Source organism: Puma concolor, chromosome B4, assembly GCF_028749965.1.
Source record: "Puma concolor isolate L17-30 chromosome B4, mPumCon1.1.hap2, whole genome shotgun sequence".
NCBI classification, from domain to species: Eukaryota; Metazoa; Chordata; class Mammalia; order Carnivora; family Felidae; genus Puma; species Puma concolor.
In genome coordinates, this window is record NC_141673.1 from 80,258,798 (window position 1) to 80,280,850 (window position 22,053).

Consider the following 22,053-nt stretch of genomic DNA (forward strand, 5'->3'; position numbering starts at 1 on the left):
TTTGTCTCTTTCTGCCCTGTGTGCTCTGACCATAGTGCACTAAAGTAAGTTGGTGTCCTTGTCTCTCCCTCTTCTGCCACGGGACCTCCTTGAGAGCAAGGGCTGCTTTCTCTTTATTTCTGTGGGCCCTTAGTAAGTGCCCAATAAGTGATTGTTGAAAGAAAGACTGAGGGAATATAATGCATAAAATATCACAGGCTCCCTTAGAGTCGGAGGACCCCTCTGTAATAACAAGCACTGTTTCTCAGTGGGAGAGCCGTCAACAATTTAGATGGAACAGCTCTTCATTATGCAGGGCTGTCGTATGTATCACAAGGCATTTAATACCCCTAGTTTCTGCCAGTGGTGACCACCAATTCCTGAGGTGGATATTCAGGATATGTACCCTTCTCCTTCCCTGTCCCTCATGATCTTCTTCATTGGCAGTTATTGATTAGGAATATGGACACACTTTTCCTGCAGAGTACTATTCATGCTACAAAGTGTTATTACAGTAAGGATTCCATGCGCACATTGATCTGTCACGTAGGACTTTGGATTTCCTTACAACCTTCAATGTAGCTTTTAAAATTGCATGTGTCTGAAATTCCACTTGGTGTTCAGTGTATCAGAAAGGCTTGGAGGAAGTGCCTCTGGTGCCTGTGGGGATCATTTGCTTTAGATGATGAAGGATTGACAGACTTTGGGATAAGGGTTTGACAAAGAACATTCCTACATTCTTAAAATGGAGAGAGTGATGTGTCCTTCACATCTGAGAACCCACGGCACAGGAGAGACAGATGGATACAAGATGACTTGAGTGTTCACTGGCTTAGTGATGAAGAAATAATGGATGTTATTCTGACTGATAGGAGCAAGCTGAAGGCCATTGACAACAGTGGAGACAATGATTTTTTTGGAGGGTGAGAAATCCATGAGAGAAGGAGAGCTGGTGGCTTCAGCCTGACATGGGTTCATTAGGTCTGTAGGGGCAGCCAAGTACTACTACCCAGAGGTCCTGCAACCAATCCCAAAACATTAAATGTTTGTAGTGGAACAGGTATGATGATGGGTATGAAAAGATAAGAAGGTCATTATGTTATTGACCTTACTGTTATAGAGAAAGCAACTAAAGGACAGACATAAATTCGAAATCACATAGCTAGAAAGTCACACATGGCTTCTGACTCCAAATACAGTTATTTTTTTTCTACTCCACCAGAGCAATTCCCCACCATCTGCCACAAAAACCAAAGGTCACTACAATCACCCCAAGCCTCTGAGAAAGGTTAAATTATGTTTACCATTTTCTATTTCAAAAAGCAGAGACGTATTTAATTGAATACATTTCCCAACCTCTAGAGTTAAATTGTCAGGAATCAGGAAAATTCAGCCACTTAAAATGACTCATTTCCTGAGGGCATCAGAGAACAGGGTTCTACTCTAAATTATCTCAGAAAATCAATTGGGCGGAGTCCTTCTGGATCACTGTGAGAAGTCATCCATTGTGAGAGGTCAGATAATTTAGTTGGCCCTCTTTAGAGAGTGTGTCACATTTCCCAAAATTGCTTGTGAGGTTTTTTCCAAAGCTATCTTAAAAGTACAAAAAGAAAGTGGTAAGACTTGTTTGTTAATGGAAATTTCAAAAAAGTAAAAAAGCAGATCAATAATCAGTGTTACCTGGTACATTTTAGTGACATGATAGTTCAAATCTTATAACAGGAAAGCACTTAAAAAGTGCCAGAGACCAATCTGGTTGAAAATATACTGCTGACTCCTGAAATAAAGTTTGCTTTGGACATTTTTTTAGTCCAATGAAATTCAGATTTTATGGTTGAATTTTTTTCCCAGCCATGTTTTTCTTTTGGATTTTTTTTTTCTCAGCAGGAAATAGAAAATAAACATCTGCCCTTGGCATAGTTAACCTCAAATAAATTAATGTGTGGAATGAAAATCAGACAAATAAATCACGGTGTGTATATTCTAAAAGGAAATTGTAAACTGAAGCACATGATACAATATTGCTTGCACAGTGAAATCCTTATAGGGTAATCAAACGATAAAAAATTAAGAGCATCCTTAACTTTTGAACGCATTGTACAAAATTCCAAGTAAATGACTGAAAGAAAATATAAAACCAAACTTTGGTCATATATATCTTATGTCTCTGGATCTTCAGGTGATCTGGAGGTTAAAGCTTAAGAACAGTAGATGAGAGAGTATATATACATCTTGTGCACTCACTGAATAGCTTTTTCTAATACTATGCTTTTCCGAGGTACCAGGATTATTTTGTACAACAGGTAACAAATTTTTCCAGTGCATGAGAATCTCAATAGTCAAGTGTCCTGAGTATTGAGTTTATTCTATTTCTGTCACTGAGAACTAGTTCCTATAAGATCATAGATGAATGGATTGGCCAAAGAAAAAGAGGAGAAATTATTCTAAATGGAAGCTCTAATTTGTAGCAGTTTATTTATTTGCTGAAGGTCAAATGACTCATAATGTTTGGGGAAAATAAATAGATTTACAGGAACAGGAACAGAACACATGTGTCTGAGATTTTTTTTTTTTTAATCTATTACCTACTCAATTTTTTCCCTCAACTCTAAAATAGTACAGTAATTCTACTTAAAGAATTAGGAGGCTTAAAGGAGATAATGGAAGAAAAAGTACTCTACAATGTGAAGTATCATTAATACATCCCAGGTCCCTTTGGACCCATTTTCTTTTATTCCTGCTCCCCCACCCCCCAGTGATGTTGTCAATGTTGCTTCTCAGAGTTAAGGTGACTGGGAATGAAGGGGAGTGATAGATCCTCAACTACTTATTTTATCAATCCTGCTTGAGAAAACACTGCTAGGTAAAAATTAAGAACCCCTTAAATGCTCAAATGGATGTTTTCCTATCAAGAATATAAATTATCCAGGGTTGCCTGGGTGGCTCAGTCAGTTGAGTGTCTGACTGTTAGTTTTAGCTCAGCTCGTGATCTCACAGTTCTTGGGATGGAGACCCACATCAGGCTCTTCACTCATAGCACAGAACCTGCTTCAGATTCTCTCCCTCCCTCTCTCTTTCTGTCTCTGCCCTGCTCATGCTATCTCTCTCTCAAGATAAACATTAGCAAAAAAGAATGCAAATTATCTGATATTTGAAAAAAACTCTCTTCAGTTCATAGGAACTCTATCTCTATGTTTAGGTTTCATTGTTAAAGAGGAAAAATAAACTTCCTTATACCCTGGAACTACTTGACAATATAACATATTTCCTCTATCATACATTTTTAAGAATTTAACTCACTGAAATAAAATGACAATAATTAAGAAATAGCAAGAGAGGGGCGCCTGGGTGGCGCAGTCGGTTGGGCGTCCGACTTCAGCCAGGTCACGATCTCGCGGTCCGTGAGTTCGAGCCCCGCGTCAGGCTCTGGGCTGACGGCTCAGAGCCTGGAGCCTGTTTCCGATTCTGTGTCTCCCTCTCTCTCTGCCCCTCCCCTGTTCATGCTCTGTCTCTCTCTGTCCCAAAAATAAATAAACGTTGAAAAAAAAAATTAAAAAAAAAAAAAAGAAATAGCAAGAGAGTCCCCATAAACAACATAAATGTTGGGTAAGACTATGAGAAAGAAAATCCAGGAGCTGTTCACATTGATCTTAAAAAAAATAGGTTTGAGCCCAAATGTCCACCGACTGATGAATGGATAAAGAAGATGTGGTATTATATACAATGGAATATTACTTGGCAACCAAAGAGAATGAAATCTTGCCATTTGCAATAACCTGGATGGAACTAGAGTTTATCATGCTAAGCGAAATAAGTCAGTCAGATAAAGATAAATATCATCTGATTTCACTCATACATGAAATTTAAGAAACAAAAGAGATGAACATAGGGGAAGGGAAGGAAAGATAAGATAAAAACAGAGAGGAAGGCAAATCGTAAGAGACTCTTAAATATAGAGAACGGCAAACCCTATCAAAATAACACCAGCATTCTTCAGAGAGCTAGAACAAACAATCCTAAAATTTGTATGGAACCAGAAAAGACCCCACATAGCCAAAGAAATCCTGAAAAAGAAAACCAAAGCTGGAAGCATCACAATTCCAGACTTCAAGCTGTGATCATCAAGACAGTATGGTACTGACACAACAACAGACACATAGATCAATGGAACAGAATAGAGAACCCAGAAATGGACCCAGAAACATATGGCCAACTAATCTTTGACAAAGCAGGAAAGAATATCCAAGGAAAAAAGACAGTCTCTTCAGTAAATGGTGTTGGGAAAACTGGACAGCAACATGCAGAAGAATGAACCTGGACCACTTTCTTACACTATACACAAAAATAAACTCAAAATGGATGAAAGACCTAAATGTACACAGGAAACCATCAAAATCATAGAGGAGAAAACAGGCAAAAACCTCTTTGACTTTGGCCACAGCAACTTCTTACTCAACATGTCTCTGGAGGCAAGGCCAAAATGAACTATTGGGACCTCATTAAGATAAAAATCTTCTTGCAGAACAAGTTACTTGCAATCCAAGGTTTACTGTATATATACTTTTTCTTTTATTCCTTCACTGTATCCTTTGCTGGAATAAATCTTAAGCCATGACAGTAAAAAAAAAAAAAAAAAAAAAAAGATAAAAATCTTTTTGAAGGAAGTGAAAGAAACAGTGAAGGAAACAATCAGCAAAATTAAAAGGCAAGTGATGGAATGAGAGAAGATATTTGCAAATGACATATCAGATAAAGGATTAGTATCCAAAATCTATAAAGAGCTTATCAAAATCAACACCCCAAAAACAAATAATCCAGTGAAGAAATGGGCAAAAGGCATGAATAGACACTTTTCCAAAGAAGATGTACAGATGGCTAACAGACACATGAAAAGATGTTCAATATCACTCATCATCAGGGAGCTACAATCAAAACCACAGTGAGATTCCACCTCACACCTGTCAGAATGGCTAACCTTAACAACTCAGGCAAGAACAGATGTTGGCAAGGATGAGGAGAAAGAGGAGCCCTTTTGCCCTACTGGTGGGAATGCAAACTGTTGCAGCCATTCTGGAAAACATATGGAGGTACCTCAAAAAATGAAAAATAGAACTACCCTATGACCCAGCAGTTGCCCTACTAGGTATTTATCCAAATGATACAAAAATGCTGATTCAAAGGGGCACATGCACCCCAATGTTTATAGCAACACTATCAACAATAGTCAACGTATGGAAAGTGTCCAAATGTCATTGACTGATGAATAGATAGTGAGGATGTGGTATATATATTCAATGGAATATTACTTGCTAATCAAGAAGGATGAAATCTTGCCATTTGCAATAACATGGATGGAATTAGAATGTATTATGCTAAGTGAAATAAGTCAGAGAGAGACAAATATCATGATTTCACTCATGTGGAATTTGAGATACAGAACAGATGAACATAGGAGAAGGAAAGCAAAAATAATATAAAAACAGAGAGGCAGACAAACCATAAGAGATTTTAAATATGAAGACAAACTGAGGGTTGCTGGAGGGGTGTTGAGTGTGGGGGAAGGGCTAAAGGGCTGAGGGGCATTAAGGATGACACTGGTTGGGATGAGCACTGGGTGTTATATGTAAGTGATGAATCACTAAATTCTACTCTTGAAAAAAAAAAAGAAAGAACAAACTGAGTATTGCTAGGGTGTTGGGTGGGGTACTTTTAAAAAGTAAATAAAGCTACTAAAATGTGAAAAAAAATAGGTTTGAAAATCCCCACTCCACTCTAGTTCAGTGAAGCTTTTGCTGAGATTTTTTAGATAGGGAAGGGAATAATCAATCACTAACAGAACTTTTGTAAAACATACCTGTAGAAGTAAAAGTCAAGATGGGCTAAATTTATTCTGACCATTGATGTAGCAACATAAACAGCCCTTAAATTGTTCATTTTTCCAGTAGAAAATTCCCTTCCTGGAGCCCTCAGTATTGAATTAGACCCAAGCTAATTCAAACCCAAGTTTATTTGGAAAGTAAAAGCACAAAATAACTCTTGTCCTTCTATAGATCTTCAGTGAACAAGAAAAGAGTATGTGTTTGAAGAAAATTTCTGTCTATCTAAGACTCAAAATAAGGAGTGGTATTTTTTGCTGACTTGGTTATTGAAGAACTCTTTTAATGAAATTCAGCTTTGTTTTATAAATAATGCAGTGCTTCCTTGTGATTAGGTGAACCTAATCGGATACCCAGTGAGAGAGGATATTGCCAGCAAACCCTTACTATTAGGAATAAACAATATTGCACATTTTTCAAGTGGAGGGCTATGAGTGGTACTAGATTAAGTAAACCACTGTAGATGCTAGAAATCCCTTTCCTCGTTGGATCAGGACTCTTTGTTAACACCGAGCATCTTCCCTGGCTTGATTCATGGTTGGCAGGGATTTGTGGTTGGCCATGGATCCCTGTCCTAAGCCTCATGGTTCTGCAGTTGCAGAGAGGTTCTCGGGGCACAGGACATAAAAAGGCCTTTTCCCTCATAGTGCTTATATCTGTTTCTTATATCTGTTTTTTATTTCCTTCTCACTGATTATTTTTGTTTTTGAGTTTGGTGTGGATTTATATTGTTTCTGATTTCAAAAAAAAAAGGGAGAGAGAGAGAGAAAGAGAAACATTTTTGTACTCAGTGAAATTGAAAGTGCATGACTATTTAAGTGACAGTGGATCATGAGGGAACATAAAATTTGAGAAGGTAGGCTGAGAGCCAGTGCCGAGGGCAGTTGCTTGACCGTGCAGATGCGTGCAGCAGGAGATGGGTGAGCCCATGGTGGAAGATCTTATTGAATTTAGACTGTCCTTTCCCATAGGTAGTGGTTTCACCTCACGTATTTGTTTCAAGGGCTCCCAAGCCTAAAGAATCAAGGAAAAGATCAAGGTTTAAGAAGACAGATGTCCCCGGAAAGCTTTCTGTTACAGCTGGTCAGCAGGGAAATGAGAACTGCTCTCACTGCGTTCATTGGACATCCCTTAAATCTTTGGGAAGTCAGAGAGCTTTGCTCAACATCTTCACCTGCACAAAAAAAAAAATTAAAAAATAAAAAATCTTTAGAAGAATTTGAGTGCTGGCAGTGATATCCTCTCTGTAACCACTTCCAAAATCATTCTTAGACATAAGCTTCTCAGGAGACTTTTGTGGGTATGTAATGAATGAACAGGTACAAGAGCATTCTGTCTCTCATCATAGCTCTGATGTCCCATAGTGGCATCTCAGAGAAAGAGAGCCAAGGACTTGCTGTCCCTCAGGCCAAGGACTTGCCATACTTCAGGATTGTGAAGCTTGGGGTTGTGGGGCTACCACCAGGGACCTCAGGTTGTCTTTGCCTGAGTAAAGGTGACCAGAGATAAGCAAACAATAGTGCCATGTGCTGGCCCAGCATGTTTTCTTTTCCCCAACTTCCTCTCATAATATCTCTCTCTCCAACAATCTCTGCAGCCATTGAGAGTAATTAGGGCTTTCCAGCTTTGGGAGGGCATAACATGTCTGTGAAGAGTCCTTGACAGTCTTGAGGAGCATTACCTGTAATGTCTTCCTGAAAATACTAGTTCTTAGAGATGTTCATCGTGTTCATCGCTGCTCTAAAAGGGAGTAGGGAAGGATTGCATGGTCAAATAAACCTAGGAAACTTTGGGTTAAGCAAAGGTTTAAAAAGACAAACCATGAGACTTGTCTTGTCAGCCTTTTAAATAGGACCCCCTTCTGCTCCCAAATATAATTGATCTTAGAAGGTGTGGAACAGAGTGGGAGAGGCCAAGCATGTCATTTGATTGTCAAGAGACTTGACAAGTACACATCCTATTTTTATTTGGGCCTTATCTTAGCTTTCCTACATTAACAGGCAGCTTCACAGGCTTATTCTGAGTACTCTGGGTGACAGAGATGGAGTGAACCTCTTAGTCTGCTAAATATTCTGCTCTAAGTATAGCAGAAACAACTAAACTATGTAGCTGTGTGGATTTACCTTCTTTATGGTTTTGAGTTATGGAAGTAAATTGATTCCCTTCCCTCCTTAATCAGCATAAATTTGACTTACTGATGTATCCCCAGTCCTCCTTTACATTTGCTTTTGAACATTGGGAATGCCATTTTCACTTCCTTGTGCATTACTTAATTTTTTTGAAAGTGTTTGTCAGGATTTTCATTCTGAGAACTCTCTTAGGCCAGTTGGCACCCAAATTATAATAGGAGGAGAGAAAGGGGGTAAAATGGAAAAAGAGAGCCAAGATGAAAAGCCATTTCGGGAGTAAAGTTTATTTTTACGGGAAAATCGTGTGTATTATCCTTTCCCAATAATGGCAGTCTGACTCATCTTCCAATCCAAATATGTTCATGAAGATGCCCTCATCCAAAGAACCCCCATCGTCTTATGTACATAGTGGGCATTATATGGGCAGCTGGTCAGCAGTCCTACCAGCCCAGAAACTCAGAAGTGGTGAGGCAATAGGGGTTTTCTGTCAAAGCAAATTGAAAGTAATTGTAGGATCCAAAGGACTAAAATTTGGTTAAACCTGATAGATTTGTATACTGTTTATTTTTGCACCATTTGGGGGTTATTTACATATACTGCTGTCAAATATGTACTTCTCAGCCACATTTATATGCCTGCAGCTGCATACATAATTAAAATTTCACGTGGACAACCCATTAAAATAAAGGAAGAATTCAGTGTTTTGTTTGGGTTGTGACATTCCTAGGGTGGAGGAGGAAGGAAAACAAGTAAATTGTTGTGCCTACCTGAGGAGTTTTTGAACAATCCTGGCTTAATATCTCTAATTTTCAGGTTGTATCCTCGCCACGCCAGTGCCCTGAACAACCTCGGAACGCTGACAAGAGACACAGCAGAGGCAAAGATCTACTATCAGAGGGCTCTCCAGCTAAATCCACAGCACAACCGAGCTCTTTTCAATCTTGGGAATCTCCTCAAGTAAGTACAAGGTGGACCTTCGATTAGGTGCGCTTGTCATTTTAGGCACCCCTTTCTTTCTCAACACTCATTTGGTCGTGCTTCAGTCCTCTTCTTAGAGTAGGATAATAAACGTTTCCAAGCTTTGAGAAGAGGTCATATTCGTCTAAATTAACTCTATCCCTTATCAGTCAAAAAGAGTATTTCCCTAGAGTGTCTCTCTGGACATGTTAGTTCTGAGATATGTTCACAGATTGTCTGTGGAGGGGTAGGAATAGGGAAGGGCTCCTTGGTCAGGTAAACTTAGGAAATGCCAAGTTAGACAAGGATGACTCCCCTCTTGCAAGAACCTTTAATATCCTAAATGCCCCGTGAATCTTGAAGAAGGCAGTATGGAATACGACATTTCCCAATTTTTTTTTGGAAAGGTGTTTCCCAGGTATTCCATGAGTATACCTTGTAAAAGTACTTATCCACGAAGAGCAATCTGCTCTAAAACTGTAGGCAAATGACAGAACCACAGCTTGTGTTCAGTGTGTACTAGCAGTAAAAAAACAAAGTAAGGTCTGCCTGGACTTAGTGATGGTAAGTCTTACTCTTAGGAAGACCTGCCGGGTATAGTCACCAGTCACCGGGTACTGTCACTGCCCAGTAAAAGGTTGATTAGTGTCACTGAAGACTGAAGCACACAGGGATACTTTTGCATCTTGTCTTTTTATTAATACAGAGTCTTGGTATGTTGGTGATGGTACATCAGAAGCGGAAATAGGATGAAAATGTTTGGAATGAGATTGTAGTGATGCTCGTTAAGATGCTGACAGTCCACACACTTACTGAATGGTTTCCACGTCTCTAAATTTCTAGAGTGCTCATCTGGTACTTTTAAAGCGAATGGTTTGCTTTGTTCTTTTGGCCTCTCCCTAACAGGATTGTCTTTTTTTTTTTTTTTTTTAATGTTTATTTGTTTATTTTTGAGAGAGAGGGATGGAGAAGGAGAGAGAAAATCCCAAGCAGGCTCCACACTGTCAGCTCAGAGCCAGATGTGGGGCTCAAACTCAGGAATTGTGAGACCATGACCTGAGCTGAAACCAAGAGTAACTGACTGAGCCACCCAGGTGCTCCAGCAGGATTGTCCTCTAATTATCTCAGTAACTCAGTGTGATGCAGCTTCTCCACCTTCTTGTTTACTCCTTTAATTTTACATATATAGATAGATAATAGTCCTTTCTCCTAATGTGTGTGTTAATGTGTGTTTTTATCTAATCTTGTTTGGACAGAAGCATTGGGTGGATTAATCACAGAACATTCTAATATGGTATGATGTGATAGGTACCATCCTGAATCTGAAGGGTTTTTTTTGTTTGTTTGCTTTTTAAGTTTATTTATTTATTTTGAGAGAGAGAGAGAGATAGTGAGAGGGGGAGGGAGAGAGAGAATCCCAAGCAGGCTCTGTACTGTCATCACAGAGCTGGATGTGGGGCTCGAACTCACAAACCATGAGATCAGGACCTAAGCTGGAATCAAGAGCCAGATGCTTAATCAACTGAGCCACCCAGGCACCCCCTGAGTCTGAAGTTTTATGTTTAGAAATGGCTTTATCCATTTACAGGAACACAAAATCAAGGAAGACTATACAAAAATAAGTAAATGTGAGGAAAATACACTTAAAATGAAAGAAATAAAACTATAAGTCAGCAAAAAACAAATAAATGTAATTTTTGAATCAGATAATTTATTGTTACAACTTGATACAAATTGAGATTGATGAAAAACAACTATGAATGAAATGGTACACACTGTGACAGAAAAACCATTTTATTACCAGTTAACTCCCATTAAAAATAATAACAAATCAAGAGATGTGGGGAAAATGAGTTCTCTGTTATTGCAGATAACTAGTTGCAGGTCAATAGAGTGCTTTTGTATTACTCTGCTATTTTTATGAGCTCTTATTTCTCTATGTGACGCTCTATGGACTCATTTTTTTTAAAGTCATTGTTGGGTCTGTTTATGTCCTAACTTCGAGCCCAAGTAACTTAATGGCTGGATAAAGTCCTATCAGTGTCTTTTGGGGTAACTGGATTACATAGTATTGATTTTAAAGACCATATGAGTATTTGTTCCCCCAAAGAGCCAGCTTTAATGACAGTTCTTGTTAGGAATGATGTCCTGCAGTTATGGTTACAATATTGTGCTGAATGGGCCTCTACTTGAAAATAATGGTTAGATGGTCCTTAAATTTCATCTTGCCAAGACCTGAACAAGAGATGCACACTCTAACCTTCCTTTTTCAATTCACATATTATTCCACTATTAGCTTGAATGAGTATCTGTGAGTTAAAAGGATAAGGGATTATTTTTTGGAGCATGGCAATGGCTACTCTTCACAGTAGGAGGGATTCCTGGATACTGAGCATCGGACTTTTTCTCTCTTTGTCAGAGATTTTGTCAAAATCAACTTTTGATGATTATCCAAACCAAAGACAATGCTTTACATTTGTGTAAGACTGTACTTTTCTGAGTGCATGTTTTTTTGAGGAAGCTCTCCTCGTGACTCCTTAAAGTAGACAGGGAAGAAGAGGAAACCAGGGTCCTGCGAAGTTGAGTGCTTTGTACAAAGTCACCATTGTTTGCCTTTTGTTCTTTTCATTTACACCAGAAAGCAGAGTGGCTGTATCTATGTAGATTCCTTTTACAATTCAGTAGAATAAATCATGCTAATAGCTAACATTTATATAATACTGTCCAGTTTACAGATAAGTGTTTTCATATGCATTATTTAATCTTTAATCTATTGTGAGAGGTATTATCATCTGCATCCCCGTTTTACACATGGAGAAACCAAGGCTCAGAGATCTCATGTGACATTGGCCTAGGCCTTGTCAGACCTAGGACTGAATGCCTGCCCTTGGATTCCTATTCTATTCACTTACCTTGACCCATGCTGCCCAAATACCTCTCCAATCCAAGAATTACTTCATATTCAGCTATTTGACAGCATGTGATTGCCTTCTGGGAGAAAGACCCATCATGGTTTTTTTTGGGTGGGTGGGGTGGGGGGGATAGTGACATTTGTTTACATTATATCCCTCAGTAGCAGAGAGAGGTAACTCAGAAAATAGAGCTAATCCACATTTAGTTAACTCTGAGTTTCATTTCTACTTAACCTTAATATATGTCTGCTACTAGCAGTGGGTCAAAGACAAAAATAAATAAATAAATAAGAATATTTTAAATTTTGTTTGATTTGATCCATTTTGCTATTTAAGATTTTTGCCCTATCTGTTTCTCATCAGGCAGCTAATTTTTTAAATTGTGCCCTTTTTTGTAATCTAGAACTTAATTCTCATTCTGAGAACCCAAGCACCTATTTAGGCACAAGTGTTAGATTTGCTCATCGCTGAGAGCAGGGCACTGTCATCGTTCCTATTTTATAAATGAAGAGACTAAGGCTTGGAGAAGTAATGTGCCAAGGTCCCTTAGCGAAGTAACAGAAGGCATGGGAATTGAACCTAGAGCTGTCTGACCACACTCGACTGCCTCCTTGTGGCTTGCCTCAAAACTGGGATACAGCCTAGAGCCACATCGCCCAATGGAAATGTAATGAGAGCCAGAATCTGTGACTTAAAATTTTCAAGCAGCCATATTTCAGAACATAAAAAGGTGGAATTATTATAATAATGCATTCTATTTAACCCTGTATATCCAAAATATTGTCATTTTAGTGTGTAATTCGTATTAAAAATTAATTTTAAAATTGAACACGTAAAAATATTACTGAGCTAGTGTGTATTTCTTTACAATTAATCTTTGAAACCCAGTGTATGTTTCTTACTTTCAGACTAGTCATATTTCAAGTGTTCAGTAACCACGTGTGGTTAGTGGCTGCTGTATTGCACAGCATAGACCTTTATTAATGACTTTGACTTTGAGAGAAATTAAGTCTTTGTCCAGGCCAGAAGCTCTAAATAAAATGTGATTCTGTCAGACCATCCCAGAAATCGTGTGGCACTGAGGACAAACGTCACTTGAATTCTTGGAATTATATGACATATAGCTTTAGACCTGTTCATAGCAATAGATTTCAATGAATGCTATCCAAATATATTTGGCCTCTTTCATGACCATTTCACTGGACTTTGAAGCTAATCTATTATGATTCTGTGCAGCATATGTACAGTGTGACAGATTGATAAGGAGCAGCTATCCATGCCAGCATTCTTAATTTATATTAATTATTGTTGGCTTTGCTTGAAGCCTAAAACATAAAAGAAAATAGGCAAGATTAGCATAAACTTTTCATGGTTGAAAAGAGCAGAAGTCCCTGATGGCTCAAGAGAATATAATCGGATACTTACATTCAGGGCGTAGGAAAATATTTTTGTGACTGCTTGGGGAAAATAGCTGCTAGTGTTTGTTACTGAAACAGAATATGAAAAGACCCTCTTAAAGAATTATATAGCATACCTCCCTCATTGCCAGAACTACCTTCTATTCACATGAGAGGATTTGGGTGTTAATGGGTATTATAATAAATATTATAATCCCAATTTAGAAGAAAGTGAAATGGGATATCCAATAATTGAACTATATATAAGTTGAATTTGGGAAAAAATACGTTTGATTTTCTTTAGTCTGGTCCTTTAGAAAATTAAATTCTGAAGAATAAAAGGACATGGAAAGAAGGGTGACCATTATCTTTGAATAAATTTAAATGTTTGGGATAAATTTCTTTATAGCTTTGATACTAGCTACACCACCTTTTATTTTATAAAAAGGAATTGATACATTCAAGATGGTAGTTCTCTTCTCTCCTTTTCAACTGAAGCCTCTGGGAATTCAAAATGCCAGCCCATTGGATAAAGAAAAGCTTTTGGAGTTCCTTTCCACTACATTAGGATGTCAGCTTTGGGTGGGCAAGTTCTGCACCCTTTCCTTCTAGTGAAATCTCACTCCTTGCCCCCACCGCCATGGTGATCTGTTAGTATTCATGGTACTTCCAACCTTATTTATGTGTAGTCTCAATCCCATTACAGCCCCTCCCCAACTTAATCAGTCACCCACTTCTTCTGCCAGCTTTACCCCTAGACCCTCTGGTTCTACTCTACCTTGGGCACCCACCAACATGGCCATGCCATGGGATTTTTACTTTGTATCACCGAAATTCTGATGTTCCTCTTTGACCTTAACCTCTTACCTCTCCCCCCTCTTACCTTTCACCCTCTGTCGTCCCTACTAACCCTCTGATGGGGTCATGATTTTGACCTGCCACCTTCTAGCTCTTCTCTGTGTTCAGTTATCTTCTTTAAAAAAATTTTTTTACGTTTATTCATTTTTGAAAGACAGAGACAGAGCTCAACCAGGGGTGGAGCAGAGAGAGAGGGGGACACAGAGTCTGAAGCAGGCTCCAGGATCTGAGCTGTCAGCACAGAGCCCGAAGCGGAGCTCGAACTCACCAACCACGAGATCATGACCTGAGCCGAAGTCGGATGCTCAACTGACTGAGCCACCCAGACGCCCTCCAAGTTGTCTTCTTTTAAGACCTTAGTATTGTTGTGCCTTCCACGACCAGTGTTACTCCCCTCTTACTCCCTCATTCCTACCGACCCTGCTCTTCTCCATTATTAGAATCTCTGTTCTCTCTGATTTTTATATTCATAATTTATAATCTCATCTCTAATTTATCTATTTCATTCATGCATGTGACATCAACATAGACTCTTTCACACCTTGACTATCATTTACTTGCCTGACGAGGCTCCTAACCCGGTGTACCCCATTGCCTGCATTTTGCTTTCTGTAGATCAATATTTCTCAACTCGTTTTCATTATTAGCCCCCACCCTCACCCTCGAAGCCTTTTAAAGCATTTTTTCCTAATCACCTCCATCCCTAATGAATACTCAAGAATAAGATTTGTTACGTAGGGGTTGAGCTTTGGGAGACCACAAACCATTGTCCTTTCTAATTTTATTTTTTATATGTAATCTAATATTGTTTTCACAGCACTACCTCCAATCCAAGAAGCAATTTTCACCTCTGTCAGGAATGTATGCTCTAGACTGTCATGTAATCTGTCAAGCGTTAGGGATGAAAAACAAAGCTAACAAAACTCTGAAGAGAGCATTGTGAAACCAAACAGGGTCAGGAGTTAAAGCTGCTAGAGATTCATCCCTTATGATCCTATAATATCTCCTTTTTTTTTCCTTTTCCTAATACATGTATCCTTCTTCCCCTCCTCCGTGTTCATAAACACACGCAGAAGATGACATCATCGCTTACTTTTACTAAGAACATTCAAGTCATTCAGGGTCAATTTTTTCAGCTTCCCTTCTTCCTATCTCAAAATTCCCTGCATGTCGACAGACTATCTCTTCTTTTACTCTTCCAAGGGAGGAGACACTGTCTTGCCTCCTTAACAAGGCCAGTGTTTACATCTTATTTATGTGTTGTTTATTTGTATTTTTTTTAGGTTGTGGCATAATTACCATGGAAAAAATTCACAAATCTGTATTTTGACAATTCTATATACTTTCATAATTACCTCCAGGATAACATAGAACATTCCCATCACTCCAGAAAGACCCCTCGTGCCTCTTTCCAGTAATTTCTCCCCCCTCGAGGCAGTCATTCTGATTCTTTTCACCATAGATTAGTTTAGCCTGTTTTAGAGCTTCATTGAAAGTTGATCCTTAATATGTACTTTTTGGCTTCTGGATATTTTTACTCATCATAGTGTTTTGAGTCTTATTCATGTGGTTCCATATTACATTCTTTTATTGCTGAGTAGTATTCCATCGTGTTAATATAGTGTAATTTTGTTTATCCATTTTCTTGTGGCTGACTACTTGGTTTGTTTGCAGGTTTGAGTGATTATGAATATTCGTGTTATGACTGTTCAGGTCCCCCAGTCTTTGTACGTTCATTTCTTGTAGGTAAACGTCTAGGAGTAGAATTGTGGGTAAGTAAATGTATCTTTTTTTTTTTTTTAATTTTTTTTTTCAACATTTATTTATTTTTGGGACAGAGAGAGACAGAGCATGAATGGGGGAGGGGCAGAGAGAGAGGGAGACACAGAATCGGAAACAGGCTCCAGGCTCCGAGCCATCAGCCCAGAGCCCGACGCGGGGCTCGAACTCCCGGACCGCGAGATCGTGACCTGGCTGAAGTCGGACGCTTAACCGACTGCGCCACCCAGGCGCCCCAGTAAATGTATCTTTAATGTTTTAAGAATCTGCCAAACTGTCCTTCAGAGTAATTGTACCACTTGCACTCCTATCAACAATGCTAAGAGATCCATATGCTTCATACCCTAACATTTGGTATTGTCAGTCTTTTTTATTTTAGCCATTAGTAGGCATTAGTGCAAAATCCACATGTGTTCTTGATTTTATTTCTTTCCCCTTCCCCCATGCATTATTGTGGGCTTTTAGGTCTTCAGATTTTTCCCATTCCACAAATTTCTGTATCCCACTCCCCCACACAAGGTTCCTCCAGAGAATCTTTCTCAGTTCAGCTATTCCCTCAAGCTGTTCTCCTAACTCTTTCTGAAATTTCTCTTGTCAATTGGCAAGAACGGTTAGCATTTGGTGCTTCTCCTTCCTCCTCACCTGTTCGTTCAGCTCTCATTCCCCTGATGTCTCTGAAGTGAAGAGTATGACAATGTTGGCCTCCTCCTGTTTTGAAGCTCTTTATTTCATTTTTTCCTTCTATTTCTAACATCTGCTCCTCTCCCACCTTCCCTATAAATTGAGGGGTGCCTGAGAGATTCACTGATTGCCCATTATGTACACACACAGAGTCCAAATGTCTTAGCATTTAGGACTTTCCATAAATGCTGCCACTTTCCTCCATCTTTCCTACCACCCTCCCATGCCGTGTGAACCGCAGCGCATAGCCGCACTGGCCTCTTGTCAACGAATGTGAGATACAAGCCTGCGAACTTCATTTGAGGGAATAGCACGGAGGTTTTAAAGTGAGAACTCTCCTAGTGTATCTAAAATATGGTTTCATTTGCATTTTTATCTTCCGTTCAATGTTTGCACGAAACTGAATTATCTGGGAAATAATGAGAATGTTTACCTATTTCCTCAAGATTTGAAAGTTATTTGTGTATAAACAGATTGCTAATTGTTAAAATATTTTTCTAAGTATCTCTCCCCCACCAAAGCTCTATTCATTCATGCTGGGATTGCTAAATGAATTGAGCATGAGTGAGTTGTTTTAAACCCACAGTATGGTTTGCAAAGAAGCGTCCCTTTCCTCAATCCTTTCTTTGCTGTAATGGCTGCAGTAAACACTGGTGAGGCCAGAAGACAGTCTGTGCAGGGAGCACTGTGAGGGAGAGCAAGCTTTACGGGACCCCTCGTTTTATTTACATTCTCTTAAAGAATTGGAATGTTTTTTCTCTCCCTGCATAAATATTTCTGACAGAGGATAACTAAACATGCCAGACTGCTTTGTCAAGTGCTAGAGTATCCAGCGGTCTCCCCTGTCCTGAAAATTATCCCCGCTCCTTTAAGCTTCACAAACGTTCCCTGCCCCCATTTGCAGTCTGGTCTCCTTAAGATCCTGTGCCAGGTGCTGACTTGGAGCAGCTCTTCACTGGAGATGTAGCTTAAAGAAGGTACAAGTCAATTTATAAGAATAAAAGAAATGAACAAGGAAGTGTTGAATCACTACACTGTACCCCTGAAGCCAATATAATACTATGTTAACTAACTGGAATTAAAATAAAAACTTGAGGGACGCCTGGGTGGCTGTCGGTTAAACGTCCAACTTTGGCTCAGGTAATGATCTCACGGTTCGTGAGTTCAAGCCCTGTATTGGGCTGTGTGCTGACAGCTCAGAGCGTGGAGCCTGCTTCGGATTCTGTCTCCCCCTCTCTCCGCCCCTCCCCCACTTGCACCCTGTCTCTCTCTCTCTCTCTCTCTCTCTCTCTCTCTCTCTCTCTCTCTCCAAAAATGAATAAACATTTGTAAAAGTTAAAAAAAAACTTTCGAAAAAGAGGGAAATGAGGGTAACCATTGGAAATTTCTCCTAGCATGCATTATGTTACCTTAAGGGACCAAACATCTCAATTTTTTTATCTTAAATCCAGTAGATCAATTTTGTCCTGACACCGAGGCTAAATTTGGAATGTGAGTTGTTAAAGATCGTCAAAGGCTTTCAAGTCTATCTTTAGCCCTGTGTAAGCCAGGAGGGGAAACACGAAGGGCAGAAAGAGGAATATGCATGTTCTCTACTTATCTGTGGCCTGCAGGGTCAGGCCAGGAAGCTCCATGGGGGCATGAAGCTTGCCTTATAGTCTTCCTCCCGTGTTCCCCTCCCTTGAGGACCCAGCCTGCTGCTTTCATACGGTACCACCTGTCTGCCGGGAAGCATTGCAGGGCTGTCTGCCCCCAACCTTTCTGCTACCTCTCCTCCAACAGGTGACTAGCCTGTGAATAACTGACACTTGAATGGTGAATTCCTAAGCTCTTCCTCAAGCCTCACACACCTGCCCGCTCAGGGTGGGCAGGGGACAGGCACTATCACTCTCCCATTACAGACGGAACCGGGCTGCCAGGGTTGGGAGCAGTAAGCTCTGTGAAGTGGGAACTCAGTAGCCAGCACTTTCTGTCACATCTGTCACTCTGTGTCTGCATCTCTCCTCAGGACCAGGAGTTGTAGAACTTAGTGAGTTTGGATCTATACACTGTGTAGCAGTGTGTGACCTTGGGAAAACAATTTTATTTTTCGCTGCCTCTAATTACTCACTTACAAAGTGGAAATAATACTGTGATTTGTTTTCATGAGTACTAAACATGAGAATGCATATAAGTACTTAACATAGGACCTAGACCCCCATGAAGACGAAATAAGTTTTAGCTATTATTAATTATTAGCCCAGGGACATAATTTCCCACTGCCAATTTGAAGCTCAGCTTCTTGGTATAAAATTAATAATGAATCAGAAGTAGATAACGCATTTTCCACCCCTGCAATTGAACAGCTTTGGGCAATATTCAACCTCCTTGAGATTCAGTCTCCTTTTTGAAATAAGGGGTGGGTGCAGGCGATCCCGCAAATCTCTGTAGCTGCAAGAATCTGTGTTTTTTTTTTTTTATTTTTAAAAAATTTTTTTTTTCAACATTTATTTATTTTTGGGACAGAGAGAGACAGAGCATGAACAGGGGAGGGGCAGAGAGAGAGGGAGACACAGAATCGGAAACAGGCTCCAGGCTCTGAGCCATCAGCCCAGAGCCTGACGCGGGGCTCGAACTCCCGGACCGCGAGATCGTGACCTGGCTGAAGTCGGATGCTTAACCGACTGTGCCACCCAGGCGCCCCAAGAATCTGTGGTTTAACTATGACTCCAAGTTTCTGATCTCTTCAGTGCAGGGGAAGAGAAAGACCAGAAAGGAACTTGCAAGTCCCTTTTCTCTTCAGATGGAGTAGAAGCACTGGGACAGCATTCTGTTTGTGCTGAGAAGTAAATTGTGAGGCATCCTGTGGCGATTCCAGATGGGAATCTGGCGGAAACGTTGAGGAGCAAGTAGAGCTAACATTTACTGCATCTGCCCTCATGCCAGACACCTTCTCCAAGCCTGTGTGCCTTTACTGCACCCTAACAGGAGCCTGGGGGGTAGGGATCCGTGTGCACGTTTCACAGGTTTGGCCACTGAGACTCATGGCGGTAGAACATCTAATCCAGGTCCTACAGCTAATGAGGGCAGAGCTGGGATTTAGACAGCAATCAGCCTGAGCCTAAAACCAGGAATGTGCATTCATCAATTGCATCATCACAGTGACCCCTTGTCTATGGGGTCAATGAATCCTGGCTAAATCAGGCTATACTCAGCTGTCTTCTTCTCCAGGTACCACACTGGGAGCATTGTTTCTATGCATTCCTTCAAATCATGGAAGGGCTTAGCAGAGATATTGTGTGAGCTCCGAAGTGATGCTGGCTTAGGAGTATTTCCCTTCACTTCCTACTCACCTTCGTGCACTCGTGGCACAGAACTGGCTCCGTATGTGCGGGAGCAGGGGCACGATGGGGCAGGCATCCTGCTTTGGGGTTCAGGGCAGCCACCTCATGGAGCTGATCAAGACATCAAGAGCCTTCTATAACAGTGAAAGGGGAGGGATCCCAGATGAACATTTCCTCAAGACCTACGCTGTGCCAGCTCCTGCATGAGGTCTTTTACGTGAACTGTGTCTCCATCTCTGCTGCTCTGTAACTAGATAGCGTCAGAACTTTCCACCATTCTGTTCCTCAGTTTTTAGCTGGGGAGAGAGGTGTTAAAGGCAACCAAAGATTGACCGACCGCTCGCACCGCACAGCGTGGGCACCCTAACTGCCTCCCAGTTGTGGCTGCATTGACCTCAATCTAATCCTGCAAACCCACCTGTGTTGCGGAGGGTGTGAGGTACAGGTGATCTACTCTCTGAATGCTAATTACAGTGATCATAGTTTTGAATTGAAGAAAAAAATTTCTTCATCACCACATAATATGAATCTGTTCTCCAGACAGTTTTCCTGTGTGGCTTCCATAAAAACTCAGTTTTTATGTAGAACTACTAGCGTGAACACCAGTAAACTAGATACTCTATTTCCAGGGCATTGCCTAGAGATGTGCTCAGTAAACCTGAACATAAAAGAGGCTGCATAAAGTAAGATCCAATAGAACCATAGAAAATACCAATAGTAGAACCACAGAAAAATGTATGCATTGAAAAGATCATCTGTCAGACATTTACAACTTGACTTTTACAATTCAGTTTTTCAGAAGAGCTGGTCAAGTCTATATGTTCCCCCCAACCCTAAAAAAAAAAAAAACATCTTTTTTCCTTTGTGAGAGACATCATTTTGGGACACAACCACAACACAACACTCCAACAATGGAATAGTAATTAAGGGAGCTCCCCAGCACTCCCAAGTTCACACGGTGGTTAATGGGAGATTTTACTGCTGCCAAGTGGATTGCCAATTCCATTTATTTCTGTTGCTGGCATTTCCTAAATTCTCCCAAAATGTCAATACTTTTTCAAAGCAAGCATCTGCTTTTAGTTTAAATGAATATGTCATGAGATTTTAGACAGGAATCCAAAAAGTTTTCTAAATTGACAAACTTAACAGGTCCTTAATTACTAAAAGAAAATATGGTGAAGCCTTATTTGCTTTCGCTAAATATCTGTCATTGAGATGGAGCCAGGAAAGTGAGATGATGCAAATGTTTTTACTTAACACATGAGAAAAACAGCCCCACTGCTATATAACCAAAGGGAAAATTCCCTGTGAAGCTACAAATGTTTAATGGCAAAATTTGCACATTATGAGCAAGATCTAATTTCTACTTAATGTTTCTCTCATGAAATCAATGATGAAGATGTTATTGGTCCCGGGAAGCCCTTCTCAGGACTTTTAGCCTTTTGGAAGATCCTGGGGGGAACTTGAGAGAGTTGAGTTTTGCTTGCAGATTATTAGGAGATTTTTATTTATGTTGTGATGCCCGCATGGAGGACACAGAAACTAAGACTTGGATGCGGAATAGAGGCATCCACAACAGAGCTTCGATGACAGAGAAACCGCCTCTTCCCATTGCAGTATTTCTCAGTGCCCCCTCCACCTGCCCCCACTTCCAGCCTCCCCATCATCTGGCCAAATCAACTGGCCACTGTGACTGTGTCTTTGGCTCTGATTGTCCCCAGGGAGTCTTCTTTCTTCCTAGCTTTCATCATCCTCTTATATTTCGCCTTATTTCCAGGATCAATTGAACAGGCAAATCCCACACAGAGCCAGGGCAGAGTTTCTTAAAGCATAGGCTCAAGACCGCCCCCCTCAGCAGAATCACCTAAGGCGCTTATTAAGAATATTGATTCCTGAGCCCTAGCCTGGACATACTGAATCTTAGGAGGCCTGGGATTCTGCATCTAACCGAACATGCAATGATTCTTAGGCACTAAAATTTGAGGACTACTGATCTAGGGGAAAAGGGAAGACAAAATATTTTAGATCATCGGTCATCCACTAGTGCAGTCTCTTGATACTTCCTTATTTGGTGAATAAGGAAACGGAGGATGCTGAGAGCAATAAATATCACCTGATCCTGGACAGTTTTACCAACTCCCAGCTTCTCTTACCTATGTAAG

At 40.2% G+C, this 22,053-nt stretch overlaps 1 protein-coding gene across 4 annotated transcripts in view; it reads left to right on the forward strand.

Annotated features, from left to right (window-relative positions):
* The window catches only part of TMTC1 (transmembrane O-mannosyltransferase targeting cadherins 1), a 280,253-nt gene that overhangs the window by 212,758 nt on the left and 45,442 nt on the right, over window positions 1-22,053 (forward strand). For all 4 annotated transcript variants that reach the window (XM_086713729.1, XM_086713726.1, XM_086713728.1 and 1 more), the window contains one exon: window positions 8,798-8,941. In XM_086713729.1, coding sequence (XP_086569855.1) covers window positions 8,798-8,941 — 144 coding nt within the window. The remainder of the gene's footprint in view (window positions 1-8,797; window positions 8,942-22,053) is intronic.